Below are 23,585 nucleotides of genomic sequence, written 5' to 3' on the forward strand. Positions count from 1 at the left end.
ACCACACACAAAGTTAGGACTTGAGACAGGAAAAGAGAGCATTTGTACAGTGAGTGAGGAGCTGTTGGGAAGGGAGAAGCAAGGTGGTGGGCTGCCAGGCAAGCTAAGGTTAGTGCAGTTTCCCAATGAAATCTGCAGGTTCTGGAATGTCTGGGTGTGTTAATGAGGTTCAGAATAGCAAGTAGGGAGAAGTCAGCATTTGAAAGTACCTGAAATTATTTTATTGAATACAGTTTCATCTCAAGTATTTTATAATTTCCAAATACCAAGTTCCAAGTTTGGGTAATACAAGTTGAAACTAATATAATCTGCTTTTTTATCTGGGTGGCTGGGGAAAAGGCACATGGAAACTTTTGCATGTGCCAGGAAAGAGAGTCAATAATTTTTTACGCTGTTACAGAGCACTGATGGGCTGCCTTCTTCACTACAGGTATAATAGGAAGTACTGGTGGACAACTCCAGCCATGCGTAGTCGGTAAAGATGACTTCATACAGCAAGCATGGAGAAGGGCCAGCGGAGCGTGCAGGGTGCTGGAGCTAAGGTTGATTTAACACAGCATCTCCCTGTAACGCATTAGTTGGGAAAAACAGACTCAGAGAAAAGAGTTAAGGCTAAACAGATCCCGCTTTTGACACAAGTTGGTCATAATGCTGGCAACTGCATTTTAGGAAGTTGGAAGAGTTCGGCAACAAAACAATCTTTTAACATGTTGGTATTGTGCCGTAATTATTCTTCACCAACTGCTTTCTACCTCCCATTCTCCTAATTCATTGAACAGTTGGAAGAAAGCATTCTTCCTCTTCCAAGACCAAATAACATATTTCAGCCTGTAAAAAATCTGCTTTACCGATACAATTGATGCCTGCTGCATGGGCTTGTTAGGCTTGGGCTACAACTTTTTTTTATGTAACAAAATAATACAGAGGCTTTGGACAGACTTGCTGCTCAACCTGTTGAGTTGGATGAAATAACCCATCCCCCATATGATGGCTCTTCTTAATGGCTTTGAACTATAAGAAGATAGATTTAGATTAGATATTAGGAAGGAATTCCTTCCTGTGAGGGTGGTGAGGCACTGGCACAGGATGCCCAGAGAAACTGTGGCTGCCTCATCCCTGGCAGTGTTCAAGGCCAGGTTGGACACAGGGGCTTTGAGCAACCTGCTCTAGTGGAAGGTGTCCCTGTCCATAGCAGGGGGTTGGAACTGGATGATCTTCAAACTCCCTTCCAACCCCAACTATTCTGTGATTCTGACAGGAGCTGCTGGACCTTCTATCACGCTAAGAAACAAGTAAGACTTATTTACGAGTTGGGAAAGGCAAGTTCTCAGCTCCCGCGCTGCGCTGCCGGCTGAGACAAGTCATTTCCCAGTGCTCCTGGCCCCGGCAGCGTGGGAATACAGCTGCTTGCCTCCTGCGGGGGCAGGGGCACCGAGGGCTCAGCCCTGTGCTACCGCCGGCAGGGACACCGCAGCCAGCTCGGGAGGCGGCCTCTCTCCCCTCCGCCGCCAGCTGGGAGGCACAGAGGCCTCGCCCGGGAGTGCCGGGCGGCCGGCGCCGCGGAGGAGGCCGGCAGGGACTGCCGCCGGCGCTGGGCGTGCGGGAGGCGGGGTGTGCGGGGCGGTGGCTGGCCTTCATAGGGAGCGAGGGGAGGCGGCGTCTGCAGCAGGGGAGCGGGGCAGGGAAGGAGAGGGAGAAGGCGGATCCTATTCCCATTCCTATTCCTATTCCCGCCGTGCGAGCGCGCCCGGCTCGGTGCGTGCGGGGCTGGCGGCGGCGGGGTGGCTATGGCCTCCATGGCGGCGGCGATCGCCGCCTCCCGCACGGCCGTGATGAACGGCAACCGGCCGCTGGACGAGCGGGAGCGCAAGCGGTTCAGCTACTTCTCCTCGCTGAGCCCCATGGCGCGCAAGATCATGGCGGAGAAGGAGCGGATCCGCGAGCGCTACGGGCCCGAGTGGGAGCGGCTGCCGCCCCGCCAGCAGGACGAGATCATCGACAAGTGCCTGGTGGAGCCGCACATCCAGGCCCGCTACGCCGCGCACCGCGGGGCCGCCCGGCCCGCCGCGCAGCCCGCCTCCTACCCCAGCCTCCGCCTCAGCACGGGCCAGAAGGTGGTGCACTTCGGCGACGAGGTACCGCCGCGGCCGGGGGAAGGGGCGCCGGGGCCCGCCCCTCTCGCCTCAGTGCTCGGGCGGGGGCAGCCGGCACTACCCGGGCGCGGCCAGGAGCAGGGACGGCCATGGCGGGGCCCGGGGGCGAGGGGCGCTCCCCAGCCGCAGCCCCGGCGCCGCCGCACGGGCGGGGGGGCGGTGGCCCGTAGCCGTCCCCCGGCTTCGCGGCTGGTTCTGCTCGCGTGTGCCGCCGCCGAGCCCGCGGCCGGCTGAGAGGGGGGACAGGGCGAGGGAGAGGGCGTTTGTAGGCTCTGGCACCGGGGGGAGCTGCTTGGTGATGGGGCTGATTTCTTTTCCCCGCTCCACGGCGATGCAGGAGGGTGGGATGTTAACACCGTGAGAGAGGGGACTTGGTCAGACCAGACCGTGAAAGCAGGGAAGGCACCAAATCGGAGGAGTTTGTCTGTTATAAGCAGAAGTGACTCTGAAGTGGGTTTTGTGAAACGCAGACTTACCAGCTCCCCCCAAAAGCAGGGCACGGCCATGGCTAGGTCTGGGAATAGTGCCTTGCTGAAAATGGGCTGTAGGGAATGTTTACATTGAATTAACTCTCTTCCTTTTTGTTTCTAATTTTAGAGACAGTTAAAAATATAACACTGAAAACATTCCAGCTCTTGGTATTTTTGACACCTTAAAAAAAATGTAGCCTGTTCCATGTCACATGCCAGGAAAAACAAGGGTGTGGAAAGAGAGATGGCAAAAAGTATGGATTTTGAAGGTTCTGAGAGCCGTCTATCAAATGGCAAAGCATGGCAGCCCTTCTAGAAATGCGTAGGAATAAGGGTACCTCGTCCAGAGCAGTGGGTCATGTTAGCGAGTGTGATCCCTTGAAGGGGAAGGTCTAACAATGCTTGCAAAGACCTGATGGTGCTGTTCAGATACTGTCTCTCTTATTGTGCATATGAGATTTCCTTTGTTTTCTGTACTTTTACATCTTGGTATATTGCAGCGCCAGCATCTTTCACTATGCTCATATAATATCTGAAAGTGACCTACTGTTGATTAACTTATGTGGCTTCTACCAGAAAAGACAAATATCTGCTTCTGCGTTTGTAATCAATCCAATTTAAAAAGAACAGTGCTGCTTTTAGTCTCCTCGTCAATATCTTTTGCAATGGGATTTGCAAGAAGCATTTGAAGCCCATGGATACTCGGCATCCTGGTTCCAACCAGCTTTGTGCTACAAGACTGCTGCCTGTGTTTCACCTGTCAGGAAGGTGTGACGGTGTGCAACGCACACATCGCGCCTAGAGTTAGAGAACAATATGGTCAAGCTCAGTTTTGTTTACTCCGTGAAACCAGAAATTCTGGGTAAATATTTGCTAGTAATGGACCATAACTCCAGGTGAAAAAGAGGTATAGAAGGACGCAAGACAGTAAATGTTGTTGTGCAAGCAGTCTTTGAAGGGAAACTTAAACATTAAGTGTAGTTGTGAAAGAATTTAAGTTAGTGACTGTGGAAAGTAAGTATGGTCAGCTTTCCCAGTCTCAGACAGCTCTGCTGTGCTTTCTGCTTTGAATTATGTGCATCTCAAAGGAAAGTAAGCATGTTGTAGGTTTTTGCGCTGCGCTGTATGGAAATAGTAATTTCCTGCTTGACAAAACAGCTAGAGATCCCATCTGAAATTTGGCAAGTTGTTTTCTTTCCCTTCTTCCCCCGAAATACAGCTATGATACAGGTGATGTTGATGTTAGCATTTGTGTAGCCATTAAGCAAAGAAAGCATGGTTCATCAAAACGCTTGATGCAAAGTGTTTAATTTTGGAAGCATCTGCCTCAACTGACTTCCTCCTTAACTTCCAAGCTGAAGTTAATTTAAATCGTGTTTCTGAAGAAAAGAGATTCCCCTCGTTTTGGCATCCTCCGTTTCCATTTTAGTTCTTCCAACTGCACTGTTGAGCCTTGGAGCCTTTCCTGGCTCCTCATCTGATAGCTTCCTCTCCCCCCGCTCCCTTGCTGGCATTCAACCTGATTCTTGGACATTTGCCCTGGCTCACTAATTGTTTCTCCTTGTCCTGCTGTTACAGAGCCACTGCAGCCGCTCTCTTGCCATTTCAGTTCAGCTTTCCAGGCTTGCAAATGCTTCGCCTACAGAGCTTTATGATCTTGTGTCTTCTGGTCTGACAGCTTACTGAGCTGTTCTGCTGCTGTCTTGTGAGACATAACAGCTGCTCACACCACAGTCACACAGCCCTCGCTCAGGGCAACTAGGTTGGTCCTGGCTGCTGTCCCTGTCTCATGGTGAACGGTGTCCTGAGGCAAGGAGATGGAGAGTCGTCTGCATACCTCAGAATCACTTGTTGATGTTGCAGTGCTTTCAGTGCGTGTGTATTGGTCTGATGATGTTCTTGCTGACACCTGCTCCAAAAGCTTCATGTTTCCAGCCACAGCTCATCTTCCCTGTTAACTGATGTTGAAATCTGTAGTGATCTACCTGTGCTTGCTTAAGCATGGAAAGTTGATATCTTTCACCTGTGTTCTCTGGAGGACTTGGCAGAAAACAAAACAAGAGTGAATGCTGAAGATACTGATTTACCCATCCATGATTCTCACCATTTCAGTCCCACTTTCATGCATGTGACCACTTTGATAAGGTGGTCCAGAGGATATATATAGTGGTCTTCTACCTCTGGACAATTGGCTTCCTCTTTCTCACCCCCACCATTTCCCATATGTCTTTTCTAACACCAAGCTCATCTCCTGAACTTGTAAACCAGGACTGTAAGTTCTCAAAGTGTAGGCATCTCTTACATTTTCAAAACACCTTTCAGTATGTTGGCTGTGTGGGAAGGCGGTGATGGAAAATTAGATGTGCAGTAACAGGACCATGGCATCCTGTAGCCATAATCCCGTCATTTCATTATGATTGAGCACTGCAGCACCATGCATGACTCTTAGCAAATGCCTGGAGTCAGCTGAGTGCCTCTGCTTCTTCTCTTCCATTATCTTATCTTCACTGCAGCATTGCTAGACATGGAGTTAGTAATTTAAGCTGTACGTGCACTGCGAATGCAGTTCAGAAAGAGGATCAGTACCAGAACACCAGGGCTGCTTTTTCAGTCTCCTATCTTGCTGTCAAAAAACTGAAGATAATTAAAAAAGTCTTAAAAAGCATGATGAAAGAAGTGGAGGTACAGGAATGGGGCTCCCTGATTCCTCAGATGACACTTCTCTCTCAAACACAGAGTTAGGTGGCACCCAGTTCACTTGGCATCTACCTGTGTGCACCACGCTGTCAATAGTGAGGTAGCATGCAAGAGCTAACACCATCCATTATGTGTCCACTGTTGGCCACACAGTGTCAAGTTAAAACCTTTATATATCTAATATAAATGGGCTATTTTTGGAATACACCATAAATCATGAGCCATCATGAAAGGAATAGGTGGAAAACCAGCAGTGTGTGAGAGGCTACCACCTTTTGTAGTGGTCAGCTTATGTTAAGCATCTGATTTGATATTACTCGATGCCACTGGATCCTCCTTGTTTAGTTGAGTGAAAGGTGGTTTAGACAAGTTCTCACTCTTCTCTTAATACTGTCCCTTTATTCAGAAGTGTGTGGCATACACATGGATTTAAGGTCTGATTTTCCCTTTATTTTTGAAGGGATATTGAGTATTTAAGTGGTATTCAGCAGCTCAAAGAATTTGACTTGAAATGACTACGCTTATACATGAAGAAAATGCCACATGCATTAGTAAGTAGTAAACATGTGGAGGAAAGAGAGTTTGGTTAGCTTCATTCATCATCTTTTGACAGGGAAGCTTGACTTACCTACCCGAAGGCAGATAGGGTATTTGTTTTGCTTAGCTTTAAGAACTTTGGCACCACCCCAAAAGATCAACCCTTTTATCTCCTACTTAAAAGTGCTTTAAAGCAACATTCAATATAGCAATAAGGTTTATGTTGCGACTGTTACAGATTTGTGCTTTTAAAAAAACTCAGAAAATGAAGGGCAGCTTTTTGAGCACAGTTAAACCCCAATAACCAGCAAGTCTTGTTCTGATAACACCTCTAAAATGCATTCGTTGGCAAGTTTGTCACTGCCTGGTTACTGTCCCCTGCTTTGAGCAATGCTCATGTCAGATACAATGGCACGTTTCTACCAGTGTCTTCCATTTTAAAATGCAGATGATCTTTTGCAACAAACTGCCTACATATAGCAAGTGTAATTTGTGTTTCTTTTTTAGATATTCTGCAGCTGGTTATTGAAGTCAAGTGTATGACCGGATTTTTGCCTCTCTTTCTCTCTCTCCTTTCGTCTTACAGCTGTGAAATATGTTGCGTGAGGCCCGGTTTCTTACAAATAAATTCTTTAATGCTGGTGAACAGAAGTTTGTTTATTTGCCTTCTTTCTGGAAGAAGGCTTCGTTGTGTGCTGAAACAAAAGCTGACCAGATATGGATCTCTTCTAATCTCTGTCGATGAGAAATGGCCTTGAAGCTTTTTTCTCTAAAATTTCCACTCGTAATTTACTTTTGTGAATATTGAAATAGTTGATGCCTTTGCTCCCATTTTCTTCAAGCATTTGAGAGCCTGTTTATTCAACAGAAAGCAAAGTTATTTCTCAGATTTTTTTGGTGATAAATATGAATCAGGCACATCAGACAGGAAACTGTTGAACTGTGTTCTCCTGCTTCTCATTTGGTTCTCTGCATGTCCTGTGTGTGAGAGCACAAGAGATGGAAGCCACAAACTTCCTTCCCTTCCCTAACAATGGACAGAATCTGACAACTGTCTCCATCCTAGCTTCAAATATATTTCAAATAACCACAGACATCAACTCCTTGAAGCTTTGTATCCTCAAACCATATCTTATCCTGTTTTATCCTATCCTTTACTAGATCCTGTGGAAGATCTCTTGAATGTGGGCAAAGCTCCTCTGGCTTACTGGCTCTGAGGTGTGCTGTGCTGTGCAGGCTGAGATACAATGAGACATCTTTTAACAAGTAAAATCTATGGTCCTTTTCTTTCAGGGAACTGCTCCTGCCTAACAAGTGTCTACTACTTCCCTCTTTTGAAATAATCATGAAAGTCTTAGATTTTTGTCTCTGACAAAAACTTTTTAACAACTGATACCAAAATACCATTAATTCATTTCAAGAGCTTTTTGTCTGGCTAAGCTGGAGGTTGAGGTTACAAGTTGAGGTGCCATGGGGTTGAGAAGACATCAGATTCTATGAAGTGGGAAGCTGACTTGCTTCGTCCTGTAGGGAGTGACGTATCCTCGTGCATGACAACCTCAGACCTTCTCTCTGCTTTCCCCATGCTGATTTTCTGCCCCTCTGAGGGCAGCCTTTTGTCAGCAGGGCTTGCTCGCAGCAGTGTTGTCACTGAGTTGACGCTGTGCAGGGAGAGTTGAGGGAGGAGGTGTCCCTCCTAGTGCTGTCTACACTTGCCTCAAATACAGGAAAATAAAGAACTGCCTGTCTCAGATCTAGGATGAGGATTGTCTTGGCTTGCTCCCAAATTTAAAACTGGTCCACAGCTGGCTTGCATGTCCTGTAAATGGCAGGAAGTCAGAGTTTCCTTTAAACTCCTTAGGTAAAACCCACTGACAGCTTATGCATACATGACTGGATCTTTAAGGTGCTTTGGCAGCATGTAGGATTATTATACTGCTTGCTGGGCTTCATTTCTGTGTGTGGTTGAAGTCAAGTACCGATTTGCCCAGACCCCATATGGACAGAAGGGTTGCGGTCCTACCTTGTGTGTGACTCAATCCAGTGGCTGGGCACTCCGTTCTCTCTTCCCTCCTGGACTGTGATTACTGTCATGTGTGCTTCAGAAATAAAGAGCCAGCTCCACCATTTTCAGAGGCAAAGGATGCAGTCCTAAAATGATTTTGAAATAATTTGATGCTCACGTGCTGCAAGGCACCGCACCTAAGCGGCGTGGTGTTCCCATGTGGTCAGTAGCACTCCACAGTGCAAATACTGATAGAACACATACTAAAAAGCAGACTTTTATTCCCTTTGTTTCCCTGAAATGTTAATAAATATGAGTATCTATTTCCTGGAATGAAGAGAACCTGGCGTTACACTTGTGTTCTTGACAAAAATTTCCTGTACCAGATTTCCTTTTTGGCCAGAATGTGTGGTCCAGCAGAGCCCAGGCCTTTCCTTTTAGATGGTCTCTATCAGCCCAGTTTTTTCTCAGAGCATGGGATCACCCTCCTATATACCCCAGATACTTTGATGCTAGAAACTCTGTTTCACAGATGAGTAATAGTTGGAGAATGACACATTTTTGTGTTCAGGAGGTGGTTTCAGACACTTCTAACTGTGATTTCATCGCCCTTGGCCAGCAAAATCTGTCAAGGTGGTGAAGTAAGAGATGACAGATCAGGAGAATGCTATCAGATGTGTGAGAAATGTGTTTCTATAAAGGCAGAGGTCAGAAATAAGAGAAGGACAGTCTGGTAAGATGTGGGATTCCTGTGTTAGCTTAAAACATGGTGTAGTTCTGTTATTCTCTGAACAGCAGGAGTGTGAAACAAGCACTGCAGGTCTTGTCCTGTCCTCTCCATCCCTGTGCACGGTTACTTCTAGCCTTTCTCTTTTCCATTTGCTGTTCTGACTCCTGTTCTTCCCTAAAGTACTGGGATGTCCAAGCAGCGGTATGGAGGGGGCAACTCATTACCTCTGCCAGCGTGAACATCCAATGTACAGATGAGTCTTACCCACCACTAGGAATAGAAATGTGATCATTTTGTTGCAAATCTTGAACAAATGTGAACAACATTTAGTTAGTTTTTGATTTTTCGCCCCTTCTTTTTTCAGTGTGGATCACGTGTATTTCTGGAAGGCACGCTGTGTATGAAGAGATTGTTGAAATTTCTCAAATTGATTATTTTCAGAAAAAAATAGCTTCTTAAAAGAAGCTATTTCAGATTGGGATTTTAGTCTGGACATGGTGTGGTTCTTTCAACAGCACTGAATACTTCAGACGGATTGTCATCGAAGTGGTGTAATGATGTGTCTTGTCAGGGCTGGATCCAGCTGTGGTGTGTCCTGATGGACGCACAGCTGTTTCACTGCCACGTGACTGCCTGGTTGCACACGTGTTTTGGTTTGTGAAGGGAAGGAAATGGGACTTTATTTCCCTAAGGCCCCTGCTGCTCTTATTATTTCTGTCCCCATGTGTTGCCAGTGGCTACCAAAGAAAATGCCTAGTAGAAAACTGGAAATACAGTACATTTTAAAGCTATTAGTAGAGAAGCTGTTTCAAGAGGTTTAGACTTCTTTCTAAGACATTAAACTTTCATATATTTTGTAGGTTAAGTCAGTATATACTAATTGATAATCTTCCCTTCAGAGAACTTGCTTTCAGTCAGTCTTAAAATGCAGTCAGTGCTCTCTATAAGTAATGCTTCTGCCTTTTAGCCAGTTCTGTGGTAATGGTTGGTATGCTTCCAGCGGTGCAAGGTAATGTCATTTGTATGATGCTCCTGAGCAGGTAAAGCTGCTCTTCTAATTTTTAGTCATTCTTGAATTTTATTTCAGGACATAACTTGGCAAGATGAACACTCAGCTCCATTCTCCTGGGAAACAAAGGTAAATATGCAGCAATTTGATTTTTCATATTGGTTTGTCATTTTGTGCTGCTCCTTCTGCACTCATACTGTCTTTGTTTTGAGACTTGATAGAATAATGTCACCTTTATTCTGTGAGAGCTGTGTAAAGTGACCATCCTGCAAATGAAACGGGACTGGTGTCTTTGATTTGCATCAACAGAAACACAAAATGTACTTCATGAACCAGTATTGTGGCTTCAAGTGCAAGTGTAATACTGATTCATTACAAATTACTTGGTTTTTCATTGTGAACTTTTTTAAACAACTTTCAATGTTTAGCAACACCAGTGTCTCATATTCTATAAACATAACTGCGTTTCAATTCTGACATCAGGAGTAAAGTAGCTAGGAAATGGGGTGAGAAAGGTACAGATAACTAATAACTTCATTGCATTCTTTGTTAAAGCCTTGTCTTCAGCTTTTTGTTGTGTGCTAGAATGTAATAAAACTTGTTAAGCCTGGGGCTATGCTAGAAGAATTGTGTTATTTCTTCTCCAAAAAACAATGAAATAAAGTATTTTTCTGTGGTGGGTTAGTTTTGGGTTTCATTCCCCCTCCTCCCCCCTGTACCTCTGGTGTTTTGTTAAACCATTATTTATGATGGGATTCTCATAAGGCTAACACAGAGCCAGAGTTCTCCATCTTTCTGAACCTGCAGTATGAGGAAATACAATTGCACCATGTTTGTGGTTTGAAATCAAGTTTAATTCTTCTTGAAGAAAATCTGGGAGCGAAACCACAGCTCATTGCCCTTCTAAACTGGATATGGTGGGCATGATAAGTTTAATCTCATTTTAAACTGTGTGTTTTCTGGCTTTATCTGCCAGAGAAAGCTGCTTCTCCCCTGTTTCTTCCAATTTTTGCCCTTGAACTATGTAGATAATCATGTCTGACTTTACAAATATAATCTTAGCCTAATGCAGAGTAATTATTTGGAAATGCCAGTGAATATTAAATTAATCCGGTTTACCCTAGAGGACTTGTCAGCCTTCCCTACTCAAGGTCACAGCTGCTAGCTAGTACCCCGTCCCTGCTTTGCAGGTACAGATTAACCTGCAACTTGATGTGACAGTGGGGTCCCTGCAGCCTACGGTGCTGTAGTTTCAGAGAAACCGTTGCCAGTCTTCACTTACCTTAAAACCCCCTTACGAGCTGGGGTGGTTCAGGAACCAGTGGAGTATTTCCTGCAGCGCAAGTCTGGTAGGTCAAGCAAGCCCTCCTGTCTTTCAGGACCCTTAGAAGAAGCAGCCACTGGCTTTTAGTGTAATACTAAAGAGGCTTTTAGCATGGGTGAAGCTGTCAAGAAAAGTAATGAGAAGAGTGTAGACCTCATTGACAATAAGGTGAAATAAATCATATGTTGGAGACAGCAGTGTTGTCTCTCCATTACTTTTTGGTGCAAATGCTAAAGCTCAGTTTTGGGAATATGGTAGCTGTAATCAGACTTCTAGGCTCTGTCTGGATGGAATTTTTAAAGTTCTGAATGTGTGAACTTCCTGGAGCTAGTGCTTTGTGTAATGCACTGACCAGTGATCTATGATGAGGTGCATCTGCACTCAAATGGATTTTCTCATTAATTGATAGTTGTCTTTTCTTTTAAATACTTGTATGTGTAGTGAAGTGTTTTTCAACCAAGCCTGTGGTTTATCCCATGCTGATCAAAATTATTTTTACTTTTTCCTGGTGTCTCAAAATGAGGGACTGAAATGGATAGATGCTCTAGTTTCATGCTTCTCTGTAATGAATGGAGGATCACAGAATGATGTGAGGACATTCATGTGACTGATGAGAAAAGCAAGGTGGGAGGAGGTTGCTTTAGAAATAATTGTCTCAGCTAATAAAGCTGTGCTTCCCTCTTTTTCTCTGCTCCCTCCTTGCTGACCAAACATAAAAGCTGTGCCTCAGCTATAGGTTGAGAAGTTGCATGAGTTTTTCCTCTAGCAAAAGTCAAGAGAACCCGTTTTGTCTGGCTTTACAGGGTGTGTGTTGGTTGGATTGTGTGGGCTCTTCCTTTTGTTTTTCCCTCAGTGCCTCGTATTGTGTCAGCCTTTTAGCCAAATCCTTCTACTGCTGAGTCTTCCATTTCTAAAGGTGGAGATCTTGCTTTGTGCTTACTCTTTGATCTCTTCCCTAACAGAGTACTTTAATGAGGTCATAGCGGAAGGCAATTTTTCCATGAGGTACTGGCTGAGGAAAAAGTATCCTTGCCCAATTGGTCCAGCGTGGGGAAACAGTGAAGAAACCTGAATGAGCTGTTTAATAAGGTTGACATGTTGTAATGCACGTTCAGTGCCTTGTGAGCCAGATCTGGTCCCACTGTTACTTCAGGCTGTTAGGCTCTTTCTGTTCCATGAGCTCTATTCTGTGATGGGTTATTCTTTCTGTAATATTCTTTTCCCTGATCTCCCTTTAATGCAGAGTTTTTGGTTTTGTTATTGTCGTGATGATGAAATTCCTTCGTTCTTTTGCAGCTTTGCATGAATGTGCTCTGGCTTACCCAAGGAAGGGAATGTGGTCTTTGCTTTCTGCTTTTGAAGAGAAGGAGCAAGTAGAGAAGTAAATCAGTAAAACCAATAGGCACTTTTTTGTTTGCTTGTTTGTTTGTTTTGACATTGAGACATTTAAAATACTAGTATTTTTAGCAGAAAACTGCAGCACTTCTCAGAAGGAAAACTACTTGGGAAGCAACGAGTTCGCATGGCATTGCAAATAAGCTGACATTTTAAAACTAGAGATTGAATTGGGAGTGATTTGGTTTGTGGGTGGAGCCCTTATGGACATAACATGTCTTGAAATGTGGGTTACATTTTTAACTGGAGCTAAAGCCAGGTTTATGAACTTAGGGCATTCTATTTATGGCTTCAGGTTTAAGTGAGATGAAAGCTGCCATTTTGGCTGAGTATAGCCTTTGAGGTTTCTTGGTTTGTTTGAAGTAAAGTCAGTGAAACTCGGCACAGACCCCAAGATGTAAATGGAAAACAAGACTCATGCCTGGGTTTGGAAATAAAACTTCTTTGCAACTCTTCCCGAACTCAGAACTTGCTGGTTTTGATGTGTTAAAAAAAAAAATAAATTAGTAGTGGGCGGAAAATATAATTTCAGTCTGCCACCTCAGCTGATGTATTGAATGCACAGAGCAGCATGGGAACAAGTTGGAGTCTATTCATAATTCATGCTATTAACTTAAAGAGGGTTTATTCCAAATGCTTAAAACTGACACATTGCACATCTATGAATTTTGGTCTTCATACAAGTAGAATAGTTGTGAAGGCAACTTTAGAGAGTCCTTTTTGTACTTCTTTTTAACTTCTGGCTTTTCCTCCTTCGGCTCTCCTACTTTCAAAAGGCCCTCAAATATTTGTTGAAAAGAGAAGCCTTTGAGATATGTTTAAAAACAAACAAACAAAGGAAACACAAAAAGAGAAAGTGTCGAACTTCGAACTTCGGTCCCTTCAATAATCTGGTTGTTGCCTCCTTGTCTAAATTCCCTAATTATATTGCTGTGGAAGTGATCTAATGCCAGTGATCATTTAGAAAGAAAAAAGTTATGTTGCACTTAGAAAAATTGTGTTTTGCAAACTGTTTCTTTTATCTAAAAGACTAAATATTATTCTTTGTACAAGTCCTGGTTGGTTTTGGGGTTTTGTTTGCTGTTGCTTTTTAAATACGAAGAAAGTGACAGAAAGAATTTATCCCCTCCTTCCTTAGCAGCCTGATATTAGAATAGTTTGTTACAAACCATACTTCGGTGTGATTATTTTAATCAAGCTGGCACAAATGGCAGTGCTTCCTTGGAAGGAAAGAGGAGTGATGCGTGAGGTTTTGGGGGTTTCCTTCACTTTTTGATCTAGACTACAGATGTTTAAAATCGTGCTCTGAGGTTACTGTTGGCTATTAGTTCTTGAGCAAAAAGCCCCCCAACTTGTGGTAGTTGTAGCTGTGTTCAGGGTTTAATCTTCGTTGCCAGGTGTTCTCAGCTAAGGATTCAGTTACCTGCATCAGTCTTTAGGCAGTTTATGAGCATAAAACCATGCATGTATCTGGTACTATCAGCCTGAGTTTGCTCAGGCTAGCCAGTGACAGTGGCAGACTAGGCTGCTGTTCATATCACCAAAGAGCAGATGATTAAATTCCCTCCGAAGCGCCGTGCTATACATCTTTGGTATTGTCTTCCTGTATGGATGAAAATTGCTTAGATGATTGGTTTTGAGTGCTTTGCTCTGGTTTTGCCCCTGCAATTGGTCTCTGCTGACATAAGGATTTCTTTCTGACTCTCAGGAGATCCTGAAAACACCCACAGTGTGCACAAGAAACAACGCAAAAACTGCAACTGCTTTGGGTCCCATATTTATTTTGGTTTTGTCCATTCAGCAAAGCAAAATCATCTTCTAAATCATTTTAAACTTGGCTTTCTTACCTCTGCATATCAGGCTGTGCTTAAAACAAGTTGCTTTTGACAGCATTTCTGCAGTCTTTGTCTGAACAGTTTAAATTTTTCAGGCTGCCAAGCAAAACAATTTGTTTTGGCTGTGTTTGCTTGACTGTTTAGTAAAATGCTACACATTCCTGAGAAGTGAATAAGATGCTTAAAAAAAATACCAACAAAACCCGAAAAAGCAAGCTCCTGGGTTCTTTGTGGTCATTTTGTTTTTAATATAGACTTATGAACTGAGTCCTGATTTTATACAGTATTATTAAATCATTTTGTTCTTGGTGTGTGGTGCTTCTCTTTTAGACTACATGGTTTCCCATGAGTATATACAGCCAATATTATGATTTGGTAGATTATCCCTGCCTTGAGACTGAAGCTATGTCTAAATTTTTTAATCCAATAAATAGAATTCCTAAATACCTTAATATTATCTTTTTAAGGAAAGATGGACACAGAACTTCCTAAAACCCACAATTTGTAATATTACTTACATTTGTTGGACAGAAAGATGATCCAGGACCTAGGCATCCTTTATTTTAACCCTTGGAGTGGTTTGGGACCAGAGAGATAAGACTGAAAACAACAGACTTCCAGGTTTGCCCCCCTCCCTCCCTTAATGTGTTGAGAAGGACTTTCTCATGCAATATCTTGAAAATACAGCTGCTGTTAATAGCTTTTATTTGAATTCTGATAACTTCGAGAAAGTGCAGTTGAGACTGTACTGGCCTGTACGTAAACCCTCAAGACTTTCTGGGCTGAACAGTTCCCAGAAATACAAATGGTAGGAAAAAAAGTATTTTTATTTAATTCCTTAGATGGGAAATTCAAAGTACAGAAACTGCAGCTCATTCAAAGTCAGTGAAAGCAGCTGGGGACTGAAACCCTATCTCTAGAATCCCAAACTGTGCCTGAATGACAATTCACTTTTGACCATCAAATCTTACCACAGTGTGCAGCGTTTGCCTTCCCCAGGGTGGCAGCTGGTAGGGTGCCACAAGGGCAGTTCTGCTGCAGAATGCTCAAGTGCACAACACAGCTCGCAGCAGTCCTGCCTCAGCCTGAGCAAAGCAAACATGTGGTACTGCCACCATAAGTTTGATGGGGGCCAGGAGAGATGTGCGTGAAGATATCCTCATGGCTGGCTGGCTAAGGGAAAAGGAAATGTTTGGGGGGGGGTGGGGGGGTAACTGTCTTTTAAATGTCATTTCCTTCCCACTCCTGCTGACGCACTCAATAGTCAATTTGCAATCCAATGTAAGAAACTGAAAGCAGAACACTAATTAAACTCAGATTTCTAATGTCTAGTGACTCATTAGAATGTACAGTACTACTCATGACTTAGATGTCAGCCTGGGGTGTTTCACCTGTGGGTCTTCTCCATCTCTACGTGAAATTGTCTCCCTACTTGCACTGCTGCTCAGTTGTTGGGTTTTTTTGGTTGGGTTCTGGTTTTTTGGGGGCTATTTATAGTATTTTGTTGCTAATTTTGTGACTTGAAAGATACTGCATGTTAATTTTCTTCCATCAGCTACATTTCATAGGGGTTCAGACATCTTAAGTAACCTTGAATGTAGACTAGAAGCAGTATATATTTCAAGGAAAACATAATAACTTGTGACTGGTCCACAGAAGTTCTTGGCTTCTTTAGCTAAATGCTAGAAGCAGAATTATATACTGACCTCTCGGGGCTGTATTTACATCATGCTGAGATGCAGTGCTTTCAGAACCTGTTGGGGTGGTCTTATCTTTCTTGCTTTACTTTGGGGAGAAGGCAAACTCCTGAGGAATTATTTTCATTCCAGTTGTTCCATGTCAGGTTATGACCTGTTTGATCTCCAAAGCATACTGTGACAAAAATATGCAATCATAAATGTTGGGTTGTCCTGTTTTCTGAAATGGAAAGGTGTACATCCCATTGTCTCCTTTCTAAAAGGGCAAAGAAGGGATCCTCTCCAGAACATACCCACGAGTGGGTTGGAAAGGGTACAACTGCCTGAAGTCATGCTGCAGTGCCACACTCTACACTAGAAGCAGTCTGCCACTTCCAAACCAGATCTCTGAGTTGATATTTGGACCCATACATCACATAAAACATGACCACAGGCAGTGGATTTTGCTCCACAGCATAAGAACTTCCCAGGAAGCTTGACTTTGCTTGACTGTCTTGCTGCCATTTCTAATTTTTGTTCTAACAGACCCCTGCTTCCTTTCTATCAGTATTTTTCCTGGATCTTATTTCCAGCACTGTTCTGCTGGATCAGGGGCTGTAATGGCCCCTCTGCCCCCTGGGCTCTGACCTTCCCTTTCTCTTGGGCTGGAGGGCAAAGGAATCATTTTAGTGAAACTGACTGCTGGTGTAGTGGCCTTTAGCTACTGTCATCTCTAATGTGAGTCCTGGGGCAGGCAGCTCAGAAGGAAGACTGTTGAAGGATGGAAAGCAGCACTGTTTTAATTCCTACATGACAAGGTACAAGTCTTCCAAGATGGATTCCCCACCTCCTCCCTTGGATATTGGGGAAGTACAGATTTATTTTATATTGTTGCCTTTTTTTTTTTTTTTTTTTTTTAAGCTGGGATTTTATCAGTTCTGAAGTCTTAAAGCATCTTAACTTCAGGATGGTAAATCTCTATTTGGTAGTATTGCCAAATAAGCTTAGGGAAATAAATCCCTATATTTTAATATAGGGAATGGCAGTCACTGTAAATAATCCTCAACATCATTGCACCCATAGTTTGTTTACCAGAATTTATTTAGGGAAAAATCTCCTGCTCTTAATTTTACGTCATGACTTTTGTTTAAAAAAAATGAAAGCGGAAGCACTCAGGTTCTTCCTCTTAGTTTTTTGCAGGCAGGGTGGGGGGTTGAGCTGTCTGGTAAGAGTTGCACGTATCCTTGCACTCACCTTAATTTAGCTGAGCTATAATTACTCATAGCTTGTTTATGTTCTGCATCTTTTGATAACAGAGCATATTGTTAATGAAAGCACGGAACTTGGTGCTTCCTTGCCTATAACCCTAGAAAAATATCTAAGGTATATAATTGTTTAAGAAGGTTGAGTGCTGGTCCCTGAATCAAATTCTGTGTCATCAGCTGCTGACTGATTAAAAAAATTGTTTGATAAATAATCAGTTGCTGAGTTAACATTTGCACTTTGATGAGAAGTTTCTGAATATTAAACACTAGGCATGTGACACCTGCTAGATCTAGAGTCCCTTTGAACTCAACATGCACTATAATGTAGGACTCAAGATCAAACACTTCTAGTGAAAATTATATGCAACTAGGACTTGTTTTAGACTCAGGCTCGTAGATGCTGTTGCGGTTTTATTCAGGAAAGGTCAGGTAATGAAGTAAAATGGGGGAAATATCACAAATCTGTGATGAACTTCAAAAGTATCTATTAACTGCTTGTTTGAAATGTCTTCTGATTTTTTTCCAAAACTAATCAGGTTTTGTTGTTGAATTTTTTTTTCATTATTTGTTCCATTTTACAAACAAAAGTCTAGACATCAGGTTGTTCTTTTCTGGCCTTTGCTAGGGTGCTGTGCTCCTAAATACAGTACCTCTTACGTGTTCCTCAGAGTGAAATAAGGTTTAACTTTGATTAGCCTAAAGAGTGTCCAGCTAGTTAACAATCAAGGTTACTGAAGTGGTGATAGGTGAAATGAACATTTTGAAGTACTGTTCAGTTCTGGGTGGCTTTTGCAAGATCCGTGTCGCACTTTAAGTGTGGTTGCTTGCTTCCTTGTCCCGGTGTTACCTCTCAGAAATGAGTACAGTTACCTGCACTACAAGTGAAAACAAAACAAGGCTCTGGAATAAGTGAAGAACTGGTCCTGCTGGAGTTGTTTCTTATCCTTCAGAGGGATATTAGAATTGTAAAAGCCACTTATCTGTGCATACCCATTACATCTAATCCTTTATCTTGGAAGTAGTTGGAGTCGTAACATGTTGCCAACTATTTCAAAGACTATGATGGAAGATTGCCTTTTAAACTACACTGTAAAGTGTTTTTGCTTTATATTTTCATGTAAAACATCTATGGCTTTCAAAACGCTATTCTAATGTTTTACTGCTATGCATGCTATGCACTGCTGTCTTGGATGGCATTGAGTAACTCAAATATGATTGCTTTCTCTGGCTCCTCTGAAGCAGGTCTAGGACTCTTGCAGTTCAGACTTTTAAGAAATACTGGGTTTATGTAGATACAAAGGTAGACATTTATGAAGAAAATATGTAGCTTTGCTGTGGTATCTACTGTCTGGGAGTTGCGTAGCTGTGGGCAAAGATGTTATCTATATGAATTGAGATCAGAAGTTCAAAACTATGTCATTGTGAAGGGCTTTGAAATACTGTATGTCTTTAACCCTGAACAGAGTCAGATGGAGTTCAGCATTGCATCTCTGTCCATACAAGAACAAGGTGGTGCCCAGTTGCAAAATGAACAGAGGCAGCCTGTTAAAGCAGCACCTGGTGTCCAAGTCCCTAAATCTTCTCAGGCCAGTAAGACCCCTGGCTCCGATGGGTTGATAGCATCCAGAAAAGAAGAGGAGTCCTCTTTCTGGAAGATAAATGCAGAGCGCTCAAAGTTTGAAGGACACAAGTCTGAGTTCCAGTCCCTGACTCCCAGCCAGATCAAGTCCATGGAGAAAGGAGAGAAGCCCCTTCCCTCTTTTTACAGACAAGAGTTTACTCCAAAGGAGACAGCAAAAGCTGAGAAGCCCAGCATAACTAAACCAGAGAAGTCTGTTGCCCCCAGCCTACCTTCTGTATCTCTCGAATGGGAGAAACCTCGACCCACTCAACTCCCTATTAGTCCTCTAGATGACATCTTTCTTCCTGACCCACCACAGGACCTGGCATCTTCTAGGGCGAACAAGGAAGATACTGATGGCACTATACTTACAGATCCACAAATGCCTGGACAGGTAAGGACTGCTATATCCACTGTGCTTAGATTTAAAATCTTTAAACCTAAGCATTACATTTTTAAAAAATTAAAAAGCACATGAAAATCTGACAAGGCTGCTCTAGAAGATTAGGGACTCCATAAAGCATTAAGCCATAGCTAAGCTTGTTGGCTTTTTATCCTGCAAATCCAAAGACGTCTATTTAACCAACATGTTAACTGCTGTTGTTTGTTTCAGTCAAGTATTCTTCAATCTAGTAAAGTGCGTAAGATAAAGGCATCATTTAAATGTAATGCCAGAAACACTGACATGGCATCCAGTGGCTAACTGACAGCAAGCTACCTAATGGTTTGGGGTAAAGAGCTTGCTATATCAACTAGAGAGTTTGGAGGTTTATTTGTTTGGTTGATTTTTTCTTAAAACAGCAAAACACTTCATGGAAAAAAGAAATTTTTTATCTTGAAAAGCAGATAAACTGGAGTCTAGGATACTTCACTGGTACACACAGCATAGGAGTGAATGGGAAACTAGTTTCTTAGCTGTTTTAAGTGGTAGCCCAACGGCCACTTCCCAGTGCTTTGTCCCAGGCAGCTGGGCTGCTTTCAAATGTGTTTTCTCTTAAAGTCCAAAATGGAAATGGAATGAGATTCCAAAATTAGCCTTCTTAATGTTTTGGTTGTGGGTTTATTTTGTTTTTGGTTTTGTTTGGTTTTTTTTTTAATTATTATTTTTAATAAAAAAACCCTCCAAACAACCCAACAACAAAAAATAACCTTAAGCAGCTCAATAGCCAGCTGAAGCTATTTAAAAAGCAGATGCTGATCTGTGAGAAAAGAAAGAGAACAACAGGGTATGAAATTATGAGGGAAAGGAAGAGATGTGAAGCCTGACAACTGTGAACTAGAGGAGTTGTTCTTCAGAGCTGTGCAGTTCTGTTTGGAACCTGTGGCATCACTCTGGCATAAGCCTGACATAGACCTTCAGCGTGTCACATAGCTTTTTCTCTCATATTTTCCCAACACTGATTGTTTAAATTCCAGACAAGATGATGTAAGGTCAGATAGATGCAGCATGAGGTAAATACTTGCAAGAGAAGTAAGTGGTAGCACTTAGGAGAGGACAATACGTTAGCCACTTCAACATTTGGAGCCCTATGTTGGGTTTGGTTTGGTTTTTTTTTTCTCTGAAGCCAAGAGACAAAGCTTCTTGAGCTGTTTTGCTACGAATTGTGACCATGGCAGTCCTTTTGTTTGGTTTTAGTTAAAGGCTTTGTCACGTTTTCCTGCAAATTAATGGTTTGTTACAGTTCTAATTCCTTTGTGAATTTTTTCTAGCTAAGTGAAATAGTTTGAAATGCCTGATTTTTATTTTTATTTTTTACCTCTGTTGAGAAACAATCCTTCCGTGTCAAAATGTGAACAGAGCAGCAGAGAAGATGGCATGATTGAGTTACTGAATTTTTTTCCTTTCTTTTTTCTGCATTATCTTCCCTATTTTTTGGAAGAGAATCCAGAGACTCAGCTGGGTCCCTGGAATAGTTTCCCTGAGCACTAAAATCACTTTAAATATCATGGCTAAAAGTGCAGCACTGCAGGAATGAGCATGTTCTTGACAGCCTAGTAAATAACTTGTCAACAAAGTTTAAAGGGTGTATAGTTCTCTGGAAACAGCTGGCTGTCATTCAGCAGGCAATCCATTGAATTAGTGATGCTTACATTCTGTGTTCCATTCTCTGCAATTCCCACTCTAGTCTAAATATTGAAACAACATTTTGCCTGCAGACGATTACAAGAATTTTGGGTTTTATCTGGAATTGCCTTTTTGGTCATTGTGGGTACTTTTCCATGTCTAGCATTTTCTGGTATAGGTTCTTAGGTATGCTAGAGCAAGGTAATGAAATATTGGCAGACAACATTTGAAACTTTGTTTTGTAGATAGGTAGTCATGTACTGAGTTTGTAATATTATAATTAACAACTACATCTTATTTCTTGTCTATCTTTTCTTTTTTCCTTTGCAGACTAGTACAAGCAATGTTATCTTGAAGACTGGCTTTGATTTTCTGGACAACTGGTAAAATACACTTCAAAATAGATCAAACCAATTTCGGGGAAGGAGTGGAATATCTTTCTCCTTGTATGTTAATTTACTAGCATTTGTGTCTTTTTCTAGAAGTAACTTTCAAACTCTTAAATGTTGCCTTTGTATAAACTTTTGTAATACTATATGCGGTTTTGTTTTTTTAAACAGTGATAGAAGTGTGGTTTCATTTGGGTATTTTTTTAATATCTGTTAAATTTTTTAGTAGCTACTGTATTGAGAGGATGGGAGAAGTTACCATACACATGTTAAAGAAAAACAAATGAGAGTCTCCATGTGCTACAAGTGGAACTGACAGGATCAGATTGTTGTTTTCAGTCGAAACCTTGCTGGCATGGCTTGTAAGAGATAGCGTAGCACGTGCAGTGGCTCCAAATAAGCAAGTAACTCCATACTTCAGAAAACTAGCAAAAACAGTATGAAAAATAAGCATACAGATGAATTGCATTGATTTCTATAGTTCATTTTGTTTGAAAGTAACTTTTGTACCACTTACTTGAAAACACTTTCCTTTTAAAGAGGGCAAAGGCATTGCCAAAATGATGGATCCAAAGAAGCACTGTGTTTGTACCCTACAAATCTGCTAAAATAATGTAAGCGTGTTAGAAAAATGACCTGGAGAAATGACAGCTATTTCTGGTCTTTGGATTAAAGACTTGGGAGTGAGTGGAGTCGAATGGGACAACACCTAATGAATGGGAGAAACTGTCTTCAGGGAACACAAGCCTAATTACTTCACTGCCTCCTTACTAGAGCATAACTCTTTGTGGTGGTAGTGCTGGAAGTACAGCACTGAGAATTGCTGGAGCATAGATTACCTTTGTGGCAGGCAACCACTATGTTTATGGGAGGTCATAGCAGTATAAGGCTTCTTTGTTTTTTAAGCAGCTTATCGTCTCAAGGACTCATCAACTTTGGTGCTTTTTCCTCCTTGTGGGTACATTCTCTTCAGTGTTTGAGATCTGGGTTACGTTTGTTCCTGAGGTGCAAAGGCATCTCAAGGTGGCCCTCAGCAGACTTGCCTCCAGTTCTGCTTTTGAATGATCTTTGGTGTTTTAAATGTAGAGAACAAGGCTAGCTGTCGTTTGAATCTGTCGTCTCTGAAATGCAGCATGATTTACACACTGACTCTCACTGTGTTTACCTCACCTTGAAGCCTTAATTCCCCCTACGCACAGCTAGTGACTGGTCTGCTCCAATGCCAAAGGTTTGACCTTTCCCTTTACCTCAGCAATAGTCCCATAGTATTTGTTTGGGGTAGAAGGCAAAACACAGGGATCTAATGGGTCTCATGGGTCCCAGCCAAGGCTATGAAGGTCACCATCTCCTAGACCATCATTGTGCTATGCTTCTCATGGATTAGCACTTGACATTTGGTTCAGTGCCAGGGGCAGTTAAATGTGCAGAATTGGATGCTGCAGGATTTTCTTCTGCCTGTTACAGGAAGCTTGAGATGTCCTGGAAAAATCCTTGCCTCTAAGTGGTGTGCTGCTTGTTCTGAACAAGAGGAGGATGCTGATAAGCATTAAAACTTACTTGTTGATCAAGGAAAATGCTGTAAGCTGCCCTTCCCCTCCTTTCCCCCTCCCACCGTCCAAAACAAAGAACCACCAAGCCCAAATCCCCAAGCTTTTCTAGTGTTTTCTTAAAAGGTTTCTTAGCTAATGAGGAAGATTGCCATAGAGTTAAGTGATTGGGTAGCCTCCTTATTTATAGATTTCTGAAAGCTTCTTTACGCACTTCCTGAGATGTACAAACTCCTGTAATTCGTGGATTTTGTCTCTGCATTCAGCAGTACAGAAAACACTTGCTGTTTCTGCCAGCCTGGACTTTGCTGCTGGCTTTTTCTTAGCTGACCTTTTTTAGCATTTGCTACAAGCATCCAGCATTAATCCAGCTTAGAACAACCTTAGCACAAATTCTTCAGGTGTGTAATTAGTGCTGACTTGCACCTTCTTTTCAAAGCTGACAGATGTTAACCCTGGGGCTTACAGTTACCAGTGAATCTAATTTTCTGTACATTCAGCTGCTGAAAAGTTGTAAATCGAAGGTGAAGATGCGCATTCTAATCTTGCTTTGATATGGGGAGATCCAAAACCAAAGTCTCCTACTGACATTTTAAACCTCTGCTAAATACCTTAAAGCTTCTTAGGGAAGAACCTGGTCTGCCTGTCAATTCCGTCGGCTAACTCGACCCTAATACACATTGGGACCAGCTGGTAGAACATGCTGCAGAACTTTTTACTTATCCTGGTAGGTTTTTCCTGTGCTTTGACAAGAGTTGATGCTCCTTCTTTCTTTAGTATGTTTTTATTAAACATTCTTACAAAAAAATTGTACTTGGTCACATTTTATATTAACGATGTTTTAATAAAGTCACTTTAAATAGAACA

The 23,585-nt window shown here is 42.4% G+C and overlaps 1 protein-coding gene across 1 annotated transcript; it reads left to right on the top strand.

Annotated features, from left to right (window-relative positions):
- The first annotated feature begins 1,677 nt into the window (after positions 1–1,677).
- Positions 1,678–23,585, top strand: C10H1orf198 (chromosome 10 C1orf198 homolog). The gene is made up of 4 exons (XM_030499573.1): positions 1,678–2,135; positions 9,680–9,730; positions 18,560–19,111; positions 21,113–23,585. The coding sequence occupies exons 1-4, from the start codon at positions 1,788–1,790 to the stop codon at positions 21,167–21,169; spliced, it is 1,008 nt and encodes a 335-aa protein (XP_030355433.1). The 5' UTR covers positions 1,678–1,787; the 3' UTR covers positions 21,170–23,585.

This window comes from Strigops habroptila, chromosome 10 (genome assembly GCF_004027225.2).
Source record: "Strigops habroptila isolate Jane chromosome 10, bStrHab1.2.pri, whole genome shotgun sequence".
NCBI lineage: Eukaryota > Metazoa > Chordata > Aves > Psittaciformes > Psittacidae > Strigops > Strigops habroptila.